The sequence below is a fragment of the Colossoma macropomum genome, unplaced genomic scaffold (genome assembly GCF_904425465.1).
Source record: "Colossoma macropomum unplaced genomic scaffold, Colossoma_macropomum, whole genome shotgun sequence".
Classification (NCBI taxonomy): Eukaryota; Metazoa; Chordata; class Actinopteri; order Characiformes; family Serrasalmidae; genus Colossoma; species Colossoma macropomum.
The window spans coordinates 39,213,966-39,230,693 of NW_023494805.1; the positions used below are offsets into that span (position 1 = coordinate 39,213,966).

The 16,728-nt window shown below is 41.8% G+C and overlaps 1 protein-coding gene across 1 annotated transcript; it reads left to right on the top strand.

Moving 5' to 3' along the window:
* The first annotated feature begins 3,455 nt into the window (after window positions 1–3,455).
* Window positions 3,456–15,980, top strand: LOC118826587 (glutamate-rich protein 6). Its single transcript, XM_036597594.1, has 11 exons — window positions 3,456–3,811; window positions 4,663–4,715; window positions 4,961–5,074; window positions 6,541–6,633; window positions 8,564–8,739; window positions 8,855–8,919; window positions 9,428–9,594; window positions 10,784–10,866; window positions 12,124–12,273; window positions 12,983–13,205; window positions 15,396–15,980. The coding sequence occupies exons 1-11, from the start codon at window positions 3,682–3,684 to the stop codon at window positions 15,657–15,659; spliced, it is 1,518 nt and encodes a 505-aa protein (XP_036453487.1). The 5' UTR covers window positions 3,456–3,681; the 3' UTR covers window positions 15,660–15,980.
* The last annotated feature ends 748 nt before the right edge of the window (window positions 15,981–16,728 follow it).

Below are 16,728 nucleotides of genomic sequence, written 5' to 3' on the forward strand. Positions count from 1 at the left end.
GAAGAACAGAGAACTGCAGGGAAACCTGCTTTTTTCTTCAGACTCCTTTTCATTGCCTTCAGTCTGTACATGGAAATACGCTACCACACGGGCAAAGTGTGCTTAAGGAGGCTGCCAGTCTAATGATGTGAATTCAGTGTGCAGTAGCTTTAGCTCACATGTAGCAATATTCATATTTCAACTCTTTAACGACCTCGTAATTCGGAGGATCCAGTGGTATTCGGAAGAAGAATTTTCTGAACATTTTTATCTACCACAGGGGGCGATAGAGACGATTTTTCGAAAACCCTATTCATTCTAGCCATAGAGAAATGGAGCTCAGACCCGGAGTTCCTAATATGGACATAAGAACATGGCGCCCACTACAAAATGACCACATGGCTACAGTGGTCTATTCACGTGAACCAGCAGTTCCATCTGCACGTGAACATTTGACATCCTATTTGGTGTCACTATATAATTGTGATCGTTTAGGGACATCTATATGGTTCAAGGTGTTTGTGGATCATCTACAGCAGCAGTGCCCAGTCCTGGTCCTGGAGATCGACCACCATGCAGAGTTTAGCTCTAACCCTAATCTAACACCTGATCCAAATAACGAAGGCCTTCAGAGGAATGTGTTAAAGCCAGGTGTGTTGGATCTGAACTCTCCAGCCCTGCTCTACAGAGTCCCCCAGATATACTGCCACCCTTAGTAAACATGAGCACAAAAAACAAGGAAAAATCTTTGTTTTTGTACATATTCAACAAAAAAAAAAACGTTTTAGTGAGGCTTAAATATTAAAAAAGTCAGCAGTTAAAAAACAGCAGTTCCATTTTTATGGGACGCTCTGGATCAGCTGTGCATAAGCTCACCATGTCCAATGCCAAGCGAGGCTAGAGAGGTTTAAAGCCCACCAGCATTGGGCTGTAGAGCAGTGGAACTGTGTTCTATGGAGCTCCATCCAATATCTGTGGGATGAGTTGCAGTGGTCCAGAACTGATCATCCAACATCAGTACCTGACCTCACTAATGCTCTTGTGGCTGCAATCAAATCCTTACAGCAATGTTCCAAGTAAAGCCTTCACAGAAGATTAGCACTGCAGCAAAGTGAGGACAAACTCCCTGTTACTACCCTTCATTTCAAGAGAAACACTGGAGGAGCAGCTGTCTACAGACCTTTGGACATACAGTATGCACACTTAAAAAGACGGTTCTTCAAGGGTTCTTTAGTAAAGACAATGGTTCTATTTAGAACCATGAACACACAAAGAACCCTTTGCATCATTGGAGGCTTCTTTACGTAGTGAAAGTGTTCTTCAGATTGAGAATGTGTTGTATATGGTTCTTAATAGAACCTTTATGCAATAGCAGAGCCACTTTTGGCGCTATATAGAACCGTCTACAGCACATTCTCAATCTGAAGAACGCTTTCATGATGCTGAGAACCTTTTAATCATGCAAAGTGTTCTTTTGTTGCTCTATCTAGAATAACTCTTCACTAAAGAACTCTTAAAGAACCATCTTTTTTAAGTGTGTACAACCATTTCATGCTCAAATGGTTCTTTGCACAGTGAAATGGTTCTATATAGCACCAAAAACAGTTCTGCTATTGCTGCAGTGTCAAGCTTGTAATATTAGAACTCTTTTTAGTGCTATATAGAACCGTATTCAACCACCATGTTCACCATACGAAGAATAATTTAAGCATGAAATTGTTGTATGTAGAACTCATGGCTCTAAATGGAACCATTCCCTTTACTAAAGAACCCCTGAAATCTTTTTAAAGTGTAATTTATGTTCCAAAGTGGTTCAGAACTCAAAGGCTTTTAGTAGAAGTGAACCTAAGATGAATCCATCTATTTATTTTTGGATGTTATTGTTTAATTTCTGATTATCAAAGTGTTCATTAAACCCCCAAAGTGCAAACAAATAAACAGTCTGATCTTGTGCCTGTAGCTTTCCAATAAAATATTAAAAATATATAATATTAATATTTTCAAATATAATTAATATTTTATAATATAATATTATAAATATTAATAGTTTAAAGAAGGCATCACTTTACAGATTATCTTTAGTAAGGTTGAATGGTCATGGGCTGGAGGTTGGGGAACCAGCCCTGTGACCGGAAGGTCGCCGGTTTAATCCCCTGAGCCGACAGTACGTGACTGTGGTGCCCTTGTGCAAGACACCTAACCCCCAACTGCTCCCTGGGCACTACGGATAGGGCTGCCCATCGCTCTGGGCAAGTGTGCTCACTGCCCCCTACTGTATGTCTTCACTAGTGTGCATGTGGTGTTTCACTGCACGGACGGGTTAAATTGTGGAGGTGAAATTTCCTTGTTGTGGGACAAATAAGGGTCACTTAATCTTAAAATAGTTTATTAACAGATAGTAATTATGTAATAAACATCTTACAATTATGAATAAGCAGCTGTAACACAGAAATAACAGGGCAACAGTGAGCTGTTCTATCTGATTAATGTAACTATGTGACGAAGCAACATAAGGTCAGTAACCAGCAACATCAGATGTTTACCAGTTTAGATGAATGTTGGCTCACTATTTGGCAAGCAACAGGTCACTGTTGACCTTTTTATTTGTGTTAGGAGAATGTGCATGGATGTGCTGTAGATGGTTCTATATAGAACCTTTTTGAAAAGGGTTCTATATGGCAGCCAAAAGAGTTCTTCTATTGTTACAAGCTTGACATCGTAACAATAGAAGAACCGTTTTGTGTGCTATATATATATAGAACCATCTACAGCATGTATCCATCAATCTGAAGAACAATTTCATGATGCAAAGAACCATTTAATCATGCAAAGGGCTCTTTGAGTGTTCATGGTTCAATATAGCACCATTTTCTTTACTAAAGAACCTTTAAAGAACCATCATTTTTAAGAGTGGAGGCCAAAACAGTTTGTTCAACACATTCAAAGCAATGCAGCCAATCAGAACAGAGCCTGTTAACACATAAATAACAAGGGCAACAGTTCTATCTGTTCTATCTGATTAATAGAAATAAGTGATGAAGCAAAATAAGATCAGTAACGTCAGATGTTTACCAGTTTAGATGAATGTGGACTCACTATTTAGCAAGCAACAAGTCACTGTTGCCCTTTTCATTTGTGTTATAAGGGGATATTAAAGATTTTTAAGGTGTTTATGACCTTTAAACCATTCATAAACCCTTGATAAGTGTAGTCTTATTGCACAGAGCTGCCTAAAACAAATTAGTCTGCCAGTCAGACATTCTGGCCGTAACAAAACTAGAATCTGAATCGGCCAGGACGATTCATGACCCTTGTTTTCAAACATCTCGCCGAAACAAGCCCAGGACGCTGGACCTCCCTTTGTACTCTGGTCCTTTGATCTGGCTGGCTGCCAGGACTCCCCGCAGGCACTGATATTACAGGCCCAACAACTACCCTCGTCAGCGCTCTCCAATATCCATGGTTACCATCAACACTGTAGAGGGCACAGTGGAGCCATGCACCGCTGCTCAAAAGTGCCATGAAGGTCAGGGAGGTTAGCAGGAGCCTGGATAGCCTTTGGAGCGTTTCCATGTCCCGCTTTTGCCCTACCTGCCGGGTTCCGATCAGCCTAACGACAGCTGAGGAGAGGGAAAGTCTGCCGAGGGGAACTCAACCCTAAGTGGATCAGGTTTCCTCGCTTTCTTTCTCTGGACGGGGCGGATGGAGAGTGGAGAGGCCTCAGGCGAAAGAATGTCCCACTCTGGGACACTGACATGGGACAGTGAGACGCTCCCAGCAATCCACGGGGTCCAAGATGCTTTAGAAGAGCAAGACAGCAGTGTGAAGTCAGGTGAGCAGTGGGATACAGCTGCATGCTTTACTTTCCTAATACAGGCACATTTAGACAGCAGTGGCTGTATTGAGTACAGTGATCAGTGACCCACACATGTGGTTCACACATCCCTTTTGAGGAATATATGTATTTCCCTGAGGATGATGTGCGACGTTTGTGTTGTTTTATGTACCAAAACAGTCATAGTTCATTTCTATATGACCATTTTCCAACCTCTCTTTATCCCTTAGAATTAAACAGGCTGTTTTTGTTACTCTGCCTTTAAGACCGATCAATGTAAATATGGAGTTAATTTTGTGCCAAAAGTTTTAACTAAAATAAAAAAATCCACAAGCAAAATATTAAGTATCAAAATGTCCAAAACATTTTGTAAATACAAATAATAAGATTTAAATCAAATTCAACTTTTCAAAAAGATTACTACTCATTTTCAGGTGATCGCCCTCTTCTTAAAAAAGTGCCGAAAGTCAGAAGCGGAAGAAAGATTTCAGAAGCAAAAGAGGTTCCAGAGGCCAAAAACAGACTAGCAAAATCATAAAATAGAAAAAAATATGAGTAGTAATCTTTTTGAAAAGTTAAGTTTGATTTAACTCTCGTTATTTGTATTTGCAAAATATTTTGGACATTTTGATATTTAATCTATTTTTATTTATTTTTGTACATAAAACCACATGATCCTCAGGGAAATAAATAAAAGAAAGATAAGAAAACAGCAGGAAAAGGCTCAGATTTGTGCCACTGAATTGTAAGAGACTGTGACAATTTTAAATTCTTTTATTTCCAAAAAAAAGTAAACAGTATGTGGTTTTCCATGATATGGGCCCTTTAACAATGTTATAATGTATTAGATGCAGCTTCTGCAGTCGGAGACCCTGAGCCTGGAGAAAACGTGGTGGATCTGGTGAGAAAAATCTTTCCTCACACAAATGCAATGACTATGAATCCTAGAGTGAAGGCTCACCAGTCACTCTTAAGGCTTATTATTCAGTAACTGTGTAAGTTATGTAAGTGAATTATGTAAGGAAGTTATGTAGTTATGAGGGACAAATGGGCCTTTAAAGTTTAAGGTGATAAAAACCTCTTTGCTGGAATTTTCAGTCAGTGTATTCCCTCTACTGCATCTCTGGTGTGTTTGTTGTTATTCAGCCGATGGAGCAGGATCATATACAGAAGCTGGAAGCTTCCCTGGATCCCAGCCATGGCCTGCACGGTGTCCTGAGATACAGGAGGGAATCACAGGAGAGAAGAATAAGTCAGGAGGTAGCTCCTGGAGTCAAGACTCACTGTCAAAGTTTTTATCATTCATATTCATGATCAGTGTTTCCCCTGGGGAGAGGAGTTCATGCCAAATTGAAGACAGTGGAAATACATGAAATGCAATTAACACATGACATTACTTTTCCATAGTGACTTGCAGAATATGTGCCAGGCATGAGGACTGGCATTTTAAGAATGAAATGCTGAATTCAGCCCAGAATTTAATGTAATTGGAATGTAATAAAGGCACAACTATATTGCTTTCCACTCCTCAGAACCTAAAACAATGTTAAATCAATGTAATAGATCTTTTACTTTTGATGTTGGCACATTGCACAGTCTCATATGTACACAGAATTTCACTGTTTCGGTTGCATTTCAGTGAGGCAAATACCTTCAAAGTACTGAAAAAGTCAAGCAATGTGAAAACAGCGTAGTGGGGGTTTTGCTTTTCATTTTGGCACTTATTCTGCATGTCACCTGTGGAAAGGTAATGTCATATGTGCATTGCATTTCATGTTTGATGGCTTTTCAGGCACAAATTCCTCTTAATATTCTCCTACCCTTTTTTAGACCCTTCACAGTGACCAGTGTTGTTGTGGTATCATCAAATGCAGCGGTGTATTAACATCACAGAAAATTATTTTAAAAATTCAAGTATACATGTGAATACACTACGTTATGCATTCTCTACACATTTGTTTTAAGGAAGTGTAATTGTAATTAATTCCAGGGACCCATTTATAGTCCGTTTATATGAGTCAAAGAATAATTTGCATATGTTTCTGTCAAAATGTATAGGAATAGTTGAATAATTCCTTGAAATCTAAGTAGTGTTTTATGATGTACAACCTTTTTTGTAACAACACTAAAAACTGTTTGGACTATGAGGTCTATAAGAGACCTCAAATAGATCTGCATCTGATTATAAGGCCTTGTAAAGAATGCTGTAGGAAGCTGACTGTTTAGCTTCACTGCTTTTATTGCGGCCTTTTCAGGAGCACAACACATTCAGTAACACTAAAACAAAACAACACATTTCAATTAAACTAAAACCACCCCAAAATAATATCTCAGACTGCAGAGAAAAATAGTTTTAAATAAAATTCTGCGATTAAAGTCTACTGTGGTTAGACACTAGCAGGCTACGCTGCTTTTTCAGCACAAACCAGCTCGCCTCTGATCAGATCTGTGCATGAGATTTGAAATTAGTGCATCATCAAATTTGAAAACAGATGGTTTAAAACAATTAGAAAATAGACTATTTTGCCCAAAATGTAGAGAATACAACACAAAAAGCAAACGCTAGGAAGCAAATGTTAGCCTGAAGTTACATCCTATTGTCCGAATGTCATCCAAGATGGGCAGCAGGTGAGTTTATTATTGTAGGGGAAACACTGATCATATTATCCTTCGTGATAAGCAAACAATGTGAATAATGCTATTTCCTGTTATCTGTGTGGCTTTAGCCTCAGCCATCCAGTGACCAGTCAGCATGGTGTGAATTTTGCGGTGCGACGGCCAAACCTCCTCTGGATTCAATCCATGGAGAGGAGCCAAAGGTAGGTTTAAAAACAGACTAGATCAAAGGAATAGTTCATTAAAAATGAAACGTACACAGTTTTACCCTTAACGCAAATGTGGTCAGTCAGCCAAGACCTGTTTGGAGTGCTACTTTTAGCAATGGAGGCTAATGCAGCTAACATGTGGGCCTGTGCCGCTAACAGAATCCTCTTATTCAGAGAACTGTGTGAATCATAACTGCAGTAAACGGTTAAACTAGATTGTAGGGGGTCTTTTTACTTTTATCCCCTTTTCACAGTCATAAAAAGCTATTCCTGCTGATTTTCTCCCCAATTTAGAAATAATCAACTCCACCTACTAGTTAGGACTCTGCCAGTCACATGAATTGAATTAAATTCAGAGCCATTATCCAACTGTGTTTGCACACAGAGGAATTAGACCTCCGCATTTAACCCATCCGTGCAGTGAAACACCCACATACATGCACACTAGTGAACACACACACTAGGGGGCAGTGAGCACACTTACCTGGAGCAGTGGGCAGCCCTATCCACGGCATCCAGGGAGCAGTTGGGGGTTATGCGCCTTGCTGAAGGGCACTTCAATCACGTACTGTCAGCCAAGGGGATTGAACTAGCGACCTTCTAGTCACAATGAATGCCAGGGCTGGTCCACACCCTAAGTGAGAATCATAGCCCTAGACCAACGAGCCTATGAGCAGTGATCTGAGACCTGTGAAGCGCCACCACATCTTTTCGAACCACCACTAACGCAACGTCATTGGACAGCTAAAAGCGCTTTGAGAAAAGCGCCAACCGCCAGATCTGTTACATCAGCTAACAGACGCTGCGCTGGATGGCATCGCATTCACTGATGGGGAGATGTTGTGCTCTTTTGGACTCCCGGTCACGGACGAATGTAGCATCACCAGGGATCGAACTCGCGATCTCCTGATGAAAGAACCAACACTTGGCCCGTTGTGCCCAATTTTCATTTTTCTTAGGACAGCAAGCAAGTCAACGTTCATAAAAGTGTTTTTCCTGTGTTTAAATGCTACTTCTTAAAGCAGCTGTGCGCTATTTTGATATAAAGAAAGCTGCAGTTGTCCTTTTTCTCTCTCCATTTTAGGAGAGGTGTGAATTGTTTTTCACAGTTCCCCCTTTACTCCCTCATTGCTCACTAGCAGCTCAACAGAGTCACAACGTTTGACACACAGAGAGCCACCTGTGTCCAACTTAATCTGATAACCGAGTTATGGGGGAAACATTTCTGTTTGATTATATTCATTTAAAAATATCCAAGTCGATTTTCATTCCGCCAACAGACTGACCACTAGAGGGCCGGCAGAAAAAGGTAACCTCACATGCTGTCACTGCTTTTACTCCCACGTCTGCTTCAGAGTTGGGTACAAAATTACTAAAAGAAAAAGTGTTGCTCTTTATTATTAATGATTTTATATTGTATAGTATATTGTCGCCTTGGGCGGCGCAGTGGGTAGCGCTGTCGCCTCACAGCAAGAATGGCCTGGGTTCGATTCCTGGCCGGGTGACCAGGGTCATTTCTGTGTGGAGTTTGCCTGTTCTTCCCGTGTCTGCGTGGGTTTCCTCCCACAGTCCAAAAACATGCAGGCAGGCCAATTGGACATGGTAAAATTGCCCCTAGGTGTGAATGTGAATGCCTGCCCTGTGATGGACTAGCGATCTGTCCAGGGTGTATCCTGCCTTCCGCCCAATGACAGCTGGGATAGGCTCCAGCACCCCACCGCGACCCAGAAGGATAAGCGGTTTAGATTATGTATGTATATTGTTGTCTTTGAACTGGCCACAAAACTGTAATTAACCTGGTTTGGACTTTTTATCACTGAACTATTCCTCTAACCCCAGAATACCTCATCAGTGTTAAACCAGAAGAAACGAGTGCTTCCTTTTTTCGGGAAACACCTCAGAGCAACCTTCATTTGTTCTCTAGGAGTTCTGCTGTCAGCGGTATAGGGAGGTGTTTGAGGAGGTGGCCCAGGAGAGGAGGTTTGTTCTGAAGCTGTGTGAAGAGAGGCCTAGAGGGACCATAAGAGCGGGAGACTTCCACAGCAGTATGGAGGACGGGCTGGAGCTGGAAGCCGGAGAGTGGGACAGCGAGGAACGCAGGTCAGTGAAATGCTGAGAAACCCATCAGTTTGAACGAAATCCGTGACATCCGCTCCACACTGGGATTGACGGTGACCCATTTGCTCTTGGTTTCCCTCTTGTGGCTGAATTTAAGACTGCAACAGAGAGAGATGGAGAGGTTCTACAGAGAGGCTCAAGCAAGACTGTCTTCAGAGAACAGTGAGTAGGCGGTCTTGTTCTGAGGTGCCCTATGGCCTTGGAACTATGGGAAGTTTTAAAAAACACAATAAATAAGCTTTTAGTGTTTTTCTTCTGAGCTGTGGTCTTAACCTCCCATAGGTTTCTATAATACAGCTTTTGGCAGTCCTAAGCATAAGAAAAAGCACAATTACTTTAATATATATCGCTGCTGTTGGAACAAAACCTTGTGTCTCCATTTTTGTCATTTTTCAGTTTTGATCATTATTGGAAAGTATCTGTTGCCCTTTACATTGTCCGTAAATTTCATGATGAATTGGCCAAATAAAATGACCCAAAATGACTTGGAAAGACGTCTGGTTCCACTGACTTACATTAAAAGTAAAATACGTTTTTTCCTTCTCCTGTAAAGTTACCATTTAGGAGATACGAGGTTTTGCTCTGACAACAGCGATATGTAAATAAATGTCACTTAACTAGCAGAAGCTGGGAAAAATACAGTATGACTACAGATTCTACCTCTCTTCAGGTTCGTTTCACACCCAGACCATCAATTTCCAGCTTTCCAGCTGTGTGCCTGTGGAAGAAAGCTTGGTTGTAAAGAAAGACTCCAGGAAGGAGGAGATGCCAGAACCGTGGGAGTGGAATGACCCTTCTGTGTCTGGACCGGCGGGGTTTGGTCTAAACAATCAGCAGGTACCTGCCTGGAACATCAGATTAGTCATGAGTTCATCAGACAATTAAATGTTTATTACAGAGAAGAGAGTCTATTATTAAAGACCTGGGAACCGAAATCTTGTTCTTGTAGGCAAACAGTTAACATGTTCTAAGTTGACCCTTCCAATAATGTTCCAATGACCATAAATGACCGATATATTTCACCACATTTCTCCGCTCTCAATGTAAACTGGGCGGTCCTAATCTTGGGTAACTCTTCTGTAAACATTCCCCTGACCAATCACAGGGTTGACGTCTTTTGTCCCGCCCACATAAAACAGTTTCAGAGTTTTATTAAGCTAAAGCTAACCCAACATAAAAGCTAGCAAGCTAGACCACCTGTCTGTAGCTGCCTGTCGCCCATTCACTCGTTCAACACCAGCATCGTTTGTTAGTCCATCCCTTCATTTACACGTTGCTTCGTCCGTCTGTTCGTCTGTGACGTTTTTCGTCCAGTTAGCGTCACATAAAAGCTGGATAATGAGTTTAGTTCTGTATGAGGGGCAGAGCTAGGAGAGCTGTCAATCAAGCTGCTCACTAGCCACGCCCATACAGTTCTCAGATTTGATCAGCAGTTTTTAAGCCATGTTTTATCACATTTATAATTTTTCATTCAAGCGTTGCTGAATGTACACCCCCCAATGACAGCTGGGATAGGCTCCAGCACCCCACCGCGACCCAGAAGGATAAGCGGTTTAGATGATGGATGGATGGATGGCGTTGCTGAATGTTTAATACAACAGTCTTTTTTATATTTTACTCTGTGTTTGCTGGGACTTTAATTGAGTAAAGAATGTACTATTATAGCCTCACAGCAAGAATGGCCTGGGTTCGATTCCCCGGCCGGGTGACCAGGGTCCTTTCTGTGTGGAGTTTGCAGGTCCTCCCTGTGTCTGTGTGGGTTTCCTCCCACAGTCCAAAGACATGCAGTCAGGCTGATTGGAGATGCTGAATTGCCCCTAGGTGTGATTGTGTGTGATTCTGTATGTCTGTCTGTCTGCCCTGTGATGGACTGGCGACCTGTCCAGGGTGTATCCTGCCTTCCGCCCAATGACAGCTGGGATAGGCTCCAGCACCCCACCGTGACCCAGGAGGACAAGCGGTTTAGATGATGATGTGTGTGATGATGATGATGTACTATTATATGACGTAGCCGTCTTTGTTCTAGGACAGCGCAGGTTTCATACAGAAGTTTTACCCAAACGGGAATAAATTCCTCACCGGGTTTCCAGACGGCTCTGCACAAGTCTTGTATCCTTTTAGAAAGAGTTCATTTTAGGACCTTACAGTTTACTCAATGCTCCGTAAGAACAGAGGAACCCTCAACATTCACTTTAACACCAGCAGAGGGCAGTAAAGCTTAAAAACTGACAAATATTCTAGTTAACGAATTGTGGTTAATAAGATCCTCTTCAAAACTACATATATCACTGTTGTCGGAAGAAAACCTTGTATCTCCATTTTTGATGTTTTTCAGTTTTGGACATAATTTGAAAGAGCCTGTTGTCCTTTACATTGTGTGTAAATTTCATGATGAATGGACCAAAAGAAATGACCCATAATGACCTGGAAAAAATCTGGTTCCATTGACTTACATTAAAAGTACAGTAGGTTTTTTCCTTCACCTGTAAAGTTACTATTTTGGAGATACAAGGTTTTCTTCCGACAACAGCGATATGGACTTTTCCACAGTACATAGAGGTGTAAACATACTAAATCTCACTATTATTATCATTTTGCAGTCTGAGTGAACACTATAGTGTATGCAAATGAAATGTTTTGTAGATTTTCTCAGTGAAAATTAATATATTGGAAAAGAAAAGCGTGCAGTGTAGCTTCTACAAGCTGTACATTTTATATTTTATATTGTATTTTTTCCAATGTTTTAAGCTTAGCAGATAAATACAGGGAGATTCACTTGAAAGAGGCCCCGAATATTCTGTTGTAACTGCCATTATGATGAAGCGATCTGAATCAAAAAAATACCCTACATACCTTGACGTATGTGTAATCGATTGCATTACATGTGATGCTGGAGGTGATCTCCATTTTCTGCCAGACACATGAAGGGGTAGGGGGGTCTGCACCCAGACATTGCAAAAGGAGGTTAAACGTTGCGACGGCTGTCCGGCGCCTACCTCTTCGCCCCGACACAGGGGCATCCTGACTTGTTCGACACTCTATATACTGAGGAGCACGTTGCACGTTGTTTCGTTCAGATTGCTTTGTCCTAGCGAGAGTTATTACAGAATATTTGGGGCCTCTTTCGAGTGAATCTCCCTGTAGAAATCGTGCATTAAAATGTGTAGAAAAATGTTTGTTCACTGTAGAGGAAGTGTTCACTTATTTTCTTGTAGAAAATCAACAAAGACATGCGATTTGAGTGGTCAAACTTTTATAATCCACAGTAATTATCTTCACCAGGCCAAAGATTGAACCTGAATGTTGTATGGGCCCCGTGATCTCTATAGATAGCCCTCCGTTTTCTCCCTAACGTCAGGAACGCAGCTACCCGTCAGGAAATCTGGCCATCATCCTTCTCACAAACGAGGAGAGGGTGTGTGTCATCCAGGATGACATCACACCAAACAGCCCAATGAAAGCCTTGTTCCAGTCCAGCGGCAGAGCCACCTGTTACCACGGCAACGGCGGGGTCTGGTAAGGTCAAGGTGTCGGCTCTGTCTGTGCTCTGGTTATTGATCGACATGGTAAAACGGCAGAGCAGCTCACTCAACAGAAAACAAGCTGTTATGCAGAAGAGCAGCAGACTAGGCCACGTTTTCGACCCCACACGCTGTGTTGGGTGGACGCAGTCCAAGATGTTACATGCAGGGTTATATCTTGCAGTTAGTCTTAGATAAAAGCTCAAATGGACCGCACTGACCGCACTCATCAAAGACCACACACCATCCACTTTATCAGAAACTGGTACCATGTAGCTCCACTTTGCTGGTGTACAGTTAGAGACTGTAGCTCATCTGTTGATGCATATTTTGCTTTACTCATCATCTAGCCCTTTATCAGTGACCAGTTTCTGACCACAGAGGCACTCTTGGCTGGACATTTGGGGTGGTGGACCACTCTTAACCTAGCAGTGACACTGATGTGTGTTAAAAGCCCAACAACAATTCAGTGTCACTGCTGTGCTGAGAATGAACCACCACCCAAATAATACCTGGTCAACAGTGGCCCTGTGGTCACAACCAGTGATGAATGGGGTCAGGGGGGCTTATATAGTGCCAGTACACCTACATAGAGAATTTATAAGGTGGGTGCAGCTCATAAAATGGCCAGTGAGGGGAAGTAAATCCAGGGTTTCTATTAAAGTCTGTGGATGTATTTGTTCCATTATACTGTAATCATTCAGGCTGAATATGGACATGTGTGGAGGGCAGAGTCTCGATGAAGGAGGAGCCAGGACCAGAAAGTGGAGCTGGAGTGACCACGCCCAAACTCCCACTCCCTTCAGACCCATCTTCCTGTCACTCAATAAAAACGTGGGGGTCAGAGTTCTGGGACGACAGCATGTCTTCGTATCATTCCTGGCCCTGGGACAGCAGGCGAGGTTCAGCGTCGGCAGCTGCGTTAAGGTACTGTACGTCTTTAATCTGACACTTCGTGTCCGCCATGTCAAATACAGAGTGGCTGTAGACTCTAGACAGGCTGCATAATATGTGAGTCAGCTGTCCTAAAGGTGTGGGGTCACTCAGAAAAGACGAATGAGTCTGTTTATACTGGTTAGAGAAGATGTTCAGTAGCATCAACACAGTATAATTCAGTTTAGCTATGGCGAACCGTGACTAGATGTAAGGTTAGCTTTCAATTTAGGCCATAAAGGTCAAACTTCAGCCAAAACATTAGGGAAAAAACAACTCTACAATAAAGCTCATTGCCTCTAGTACAACAGTGTTTTAGGGCCACTGTTAATAAAAATAAAAATACTAGACTTTGAGAAAAAAGTTGCAATATTTTGAGAAAAAAGTCGTAATATTTCGAGAAAAAAGTTGTAATATTTAGAGAAAAAATTTATATGGTATGATATTTGAGAATAAACTTGTACTATTAAAAAAAAAATTTTAATATCTTGAGAAAAAAGTCATAATATTTCGAGAGAAAAAGTTGTAATATTTCGATAAAAAAAGTCTTGATATTTTGAGAAAAAAGTCGAAATATTATGACTTTTTTCTAGAATTATAACGACTTTTTTCTCGAACTATTACGACTTTTTTCTAGAAATATTAAATCTTTTCTCTAAATATTAGGACTTTTTTTCTAGAAGTATTATCACTTTATTCTCAAAGTCTACTATTTTTATTTTTATTAACAGTGGCCCTAAAACGCTGTCGGACTTCTAGCGCCTCTATGGGATTCAAGTAGTTTGTTAGCGCTAAGCTAATGTTGACTTGGATGCATTTTTTTGCTGTTCTAGATTAAACAGACGTTTAAGAAGCTTCTAAAAGATTTTCTGCGTTTTACTTGAAGCTTTTAATAAACATATTAGCATTTTAGTTTTCCATTTCTAACAACTCACTGATTAGGCTGCTGCTCGTATTCACAGCCAGTGACGTATCCAGGACTTCAGGAAGGCCTAGAGTGATGTTTTTCTGGTCCCGCCTACTGGAAATAAAAACATGATTGGCTGATTTCTGTCACTTCGTAATTATGCCGTTGGTCTAACGCTTCTCTTCTGCTCTCGAAGTCCTAACCAATAGGAGAGCTCGCTTAGTTATATCTGCCAAGATACCACAGAGATAAATAATTCCTGATTGGCCGATTTTCTGCTGGATGTTTCAAGGATTTAACCCTTTTGTTTCCATCCAATACTCAACAATTAAACAAGGGTGAAACTGTAACACTTGCAGAACTTAAATACAGACACAGCACTGCTGATTTAAAAGAACTAAAAACTACCTACATGTATTTTTGAGTTCCAGGAAAGCTCTGAAGGCTCCCATCTGCAGTTTATTGTAGACAAACAATCAAAAGTGAATCAGAGATTCGTTTAAAACAATCAAATATACAGGCTTTTCCACTTAGTCCGTCAACAAAGACATGTTTGCTTTCTGAAGCGTACTTTAGTGTTTCACTGGATCTTTAAGGCTTATGTAGCAACGTTTTGGAAGCTTTAATGCTATCAATTAAAAAAATATCTAAATTAAAACAATCACACACACACACACACACACGCACACACACACACACATTATCTAAGCCACTTATCCTAAAGAGTTGCGGGGGGGGGGGTCTTTCAGGCCTATCCCATTGCTCACTGGGTGGAAGGCAGGAAACACCCTGTACAGGCCACCAGTCCATCACAGGACAGACACACTGAACTACACATATTCACATCTAGGGTCAATTTAGCATCTCCAATCAGCCTGACTGCATGTCTTTGGACTGTGGGAGGAAACTCACGCAGACATGGGAAGAACTCCACACAGAAAGGACCCTGGTTGCCCGGCCGGGGAATCGAACCCTGTTTTTATATGTGATGTTAGGTCAAAACTATCATAAAACAATGTCTCAGGCATGAGGCATCCATTTAGTGCCATAACATATCAGTATTCAAGGCACAGTAAATGTATGTCCTGTTTATCTGTAAGGAATAAAGAAAGGCCACAAAAGGTCAGGTAGAAATGAATCAACACTGTTTTAGTACCTCCACACCAACATCGTAAGTGTCCTTCCAGAAAAATGTCGAACATTGACCATTTCATGCTGCAGTGGCTGCTTAGAAACCATGTCAAGTTCACAGTCCATCTCTCTCTGAATTCACACAGCCAAAGGACTACGACTCTCTTCCTCCTGGACCATCCCTGTGTGAAGAGGAGCTCATCCTGCTGGCCTGCCAGTTTTACCTCCGGCTCACTCTCACTCGTCTGCGCTGGTGCCACCGTTTCCCCTCCAGCCCCAGGCACCAGAACATCAAGCCATCTCCCGTCCTGCTCTCTCTGGCCAAGAAGCTTTTGAGCGTGAGCCACAATATGCACATGAAGGACACGGACAGGACCTTCATTCAGCACTGCCTGCAGGACTGCCAGTGACCCCAGGCCTCAGGAACGCTTAAAAGTCTAAAATGCTTGTAGGAGGAGCTACTAAGCAATATGAAGAGGAGAAAATGAAGATTAAAGGTGCAGTGTGTACGATTTAGGGGGCTCTATTAGCAGGAATGGAATACATTATGCAAAACCCTGTTTTCATCACTGTATAATCATCTGTAACTATGACTCGTTGTGTTTCCGTTTAGAATGAGCCCTTCATATCCACATAGGGAGCAGGTCCTCTTCTGGCAAACCACACCGCCCTGTTTCTACAGTAGCCCAGAATGGACAAACCCAAACGCTGGCTCTAGAGGGCGCCTTTCGCATTTTTACGCAGAAGCAGCAGTTTGAATTAGGTGGCGCTGTAGCTCCGGTTGGAAGACGTAGAAAAAAGAAGAATCAGTGGTTGTTGCTGGTGCTGGCTGACCATTTTGTGTCATAGGAACCCAAATATTCACAAGTAGATGATGAAACGTATTATTTAGCAATAGAAGTGAGGGAGGGCGAATCCTCGCCGTCAAAGAAGCGAAAAAATGAAGAAGCACAACGGAAACGTACGGAGCCCCGCTGGTGACATCCCCCATAAATAAAATAATGCGTGGCCATGACTTAGTAAGGAGTGGGAATGAGATAATTCAGCCTTGACCACAGCTTAATAAGGCATGATTTTGTTCCCACGCCTTACTAAGTCCTGGCTGAGACTTAATTATCTTGTTCCCACGCCTTACTAAGTAATGCTCACACATTAGGATCTCGTTCCCATGGCGTGGCCATGTGTTATTGTTATTTATATGGGATGTCACCAGCAGGGCTCCTTAGATTCGGGACAGGCGACAGAAGAAAACCCATCATAGGTTCTACTACACGCTTAGAAAGGGAGGGATGAGGGAGGGGAATTCAGATGGTTGCAATCTGCAACCTCACCACTAGATGCTGCTCAATCTTACACACTGCACCTTTAAGGCCTACTTTAAGTTACGAGTGCTTACTGTTACAAGCATCACTTTGTTCTGAAAAGTGGTGGGAACAAGAACAGAGAAAAAACTGTAGGATATTTTGCATGATCAGGTTC

What these genes read in the sequence shown, in the direction of transcription:
- LOC118826587 (XM_036597594.1), top strand. Translation starts at nt 3,682, where the DNA reads ATGGAGAGTGGAGAGGCCTCAGGCGAAAGAATGTCCCACTCTGGGACA. An exon ending in GACGGCTCTGCACAAGTCTT is followed by an intron (nt 10,867 to 12,123) that starts GTATCCTTTTAG and finishes TCAGGAACGCAG; the next exon opens with CTACCCGTCAGGAAATCTGG. An exon ending in CACGGCAACGGCGGGGTCTG is followed by an intron (nt 12,274 to 12,982) that starts GTAAGGTCAAGG and finishes GTAATCATTCAG; the next exon opens with GCTGAATATGGACATGTGTG.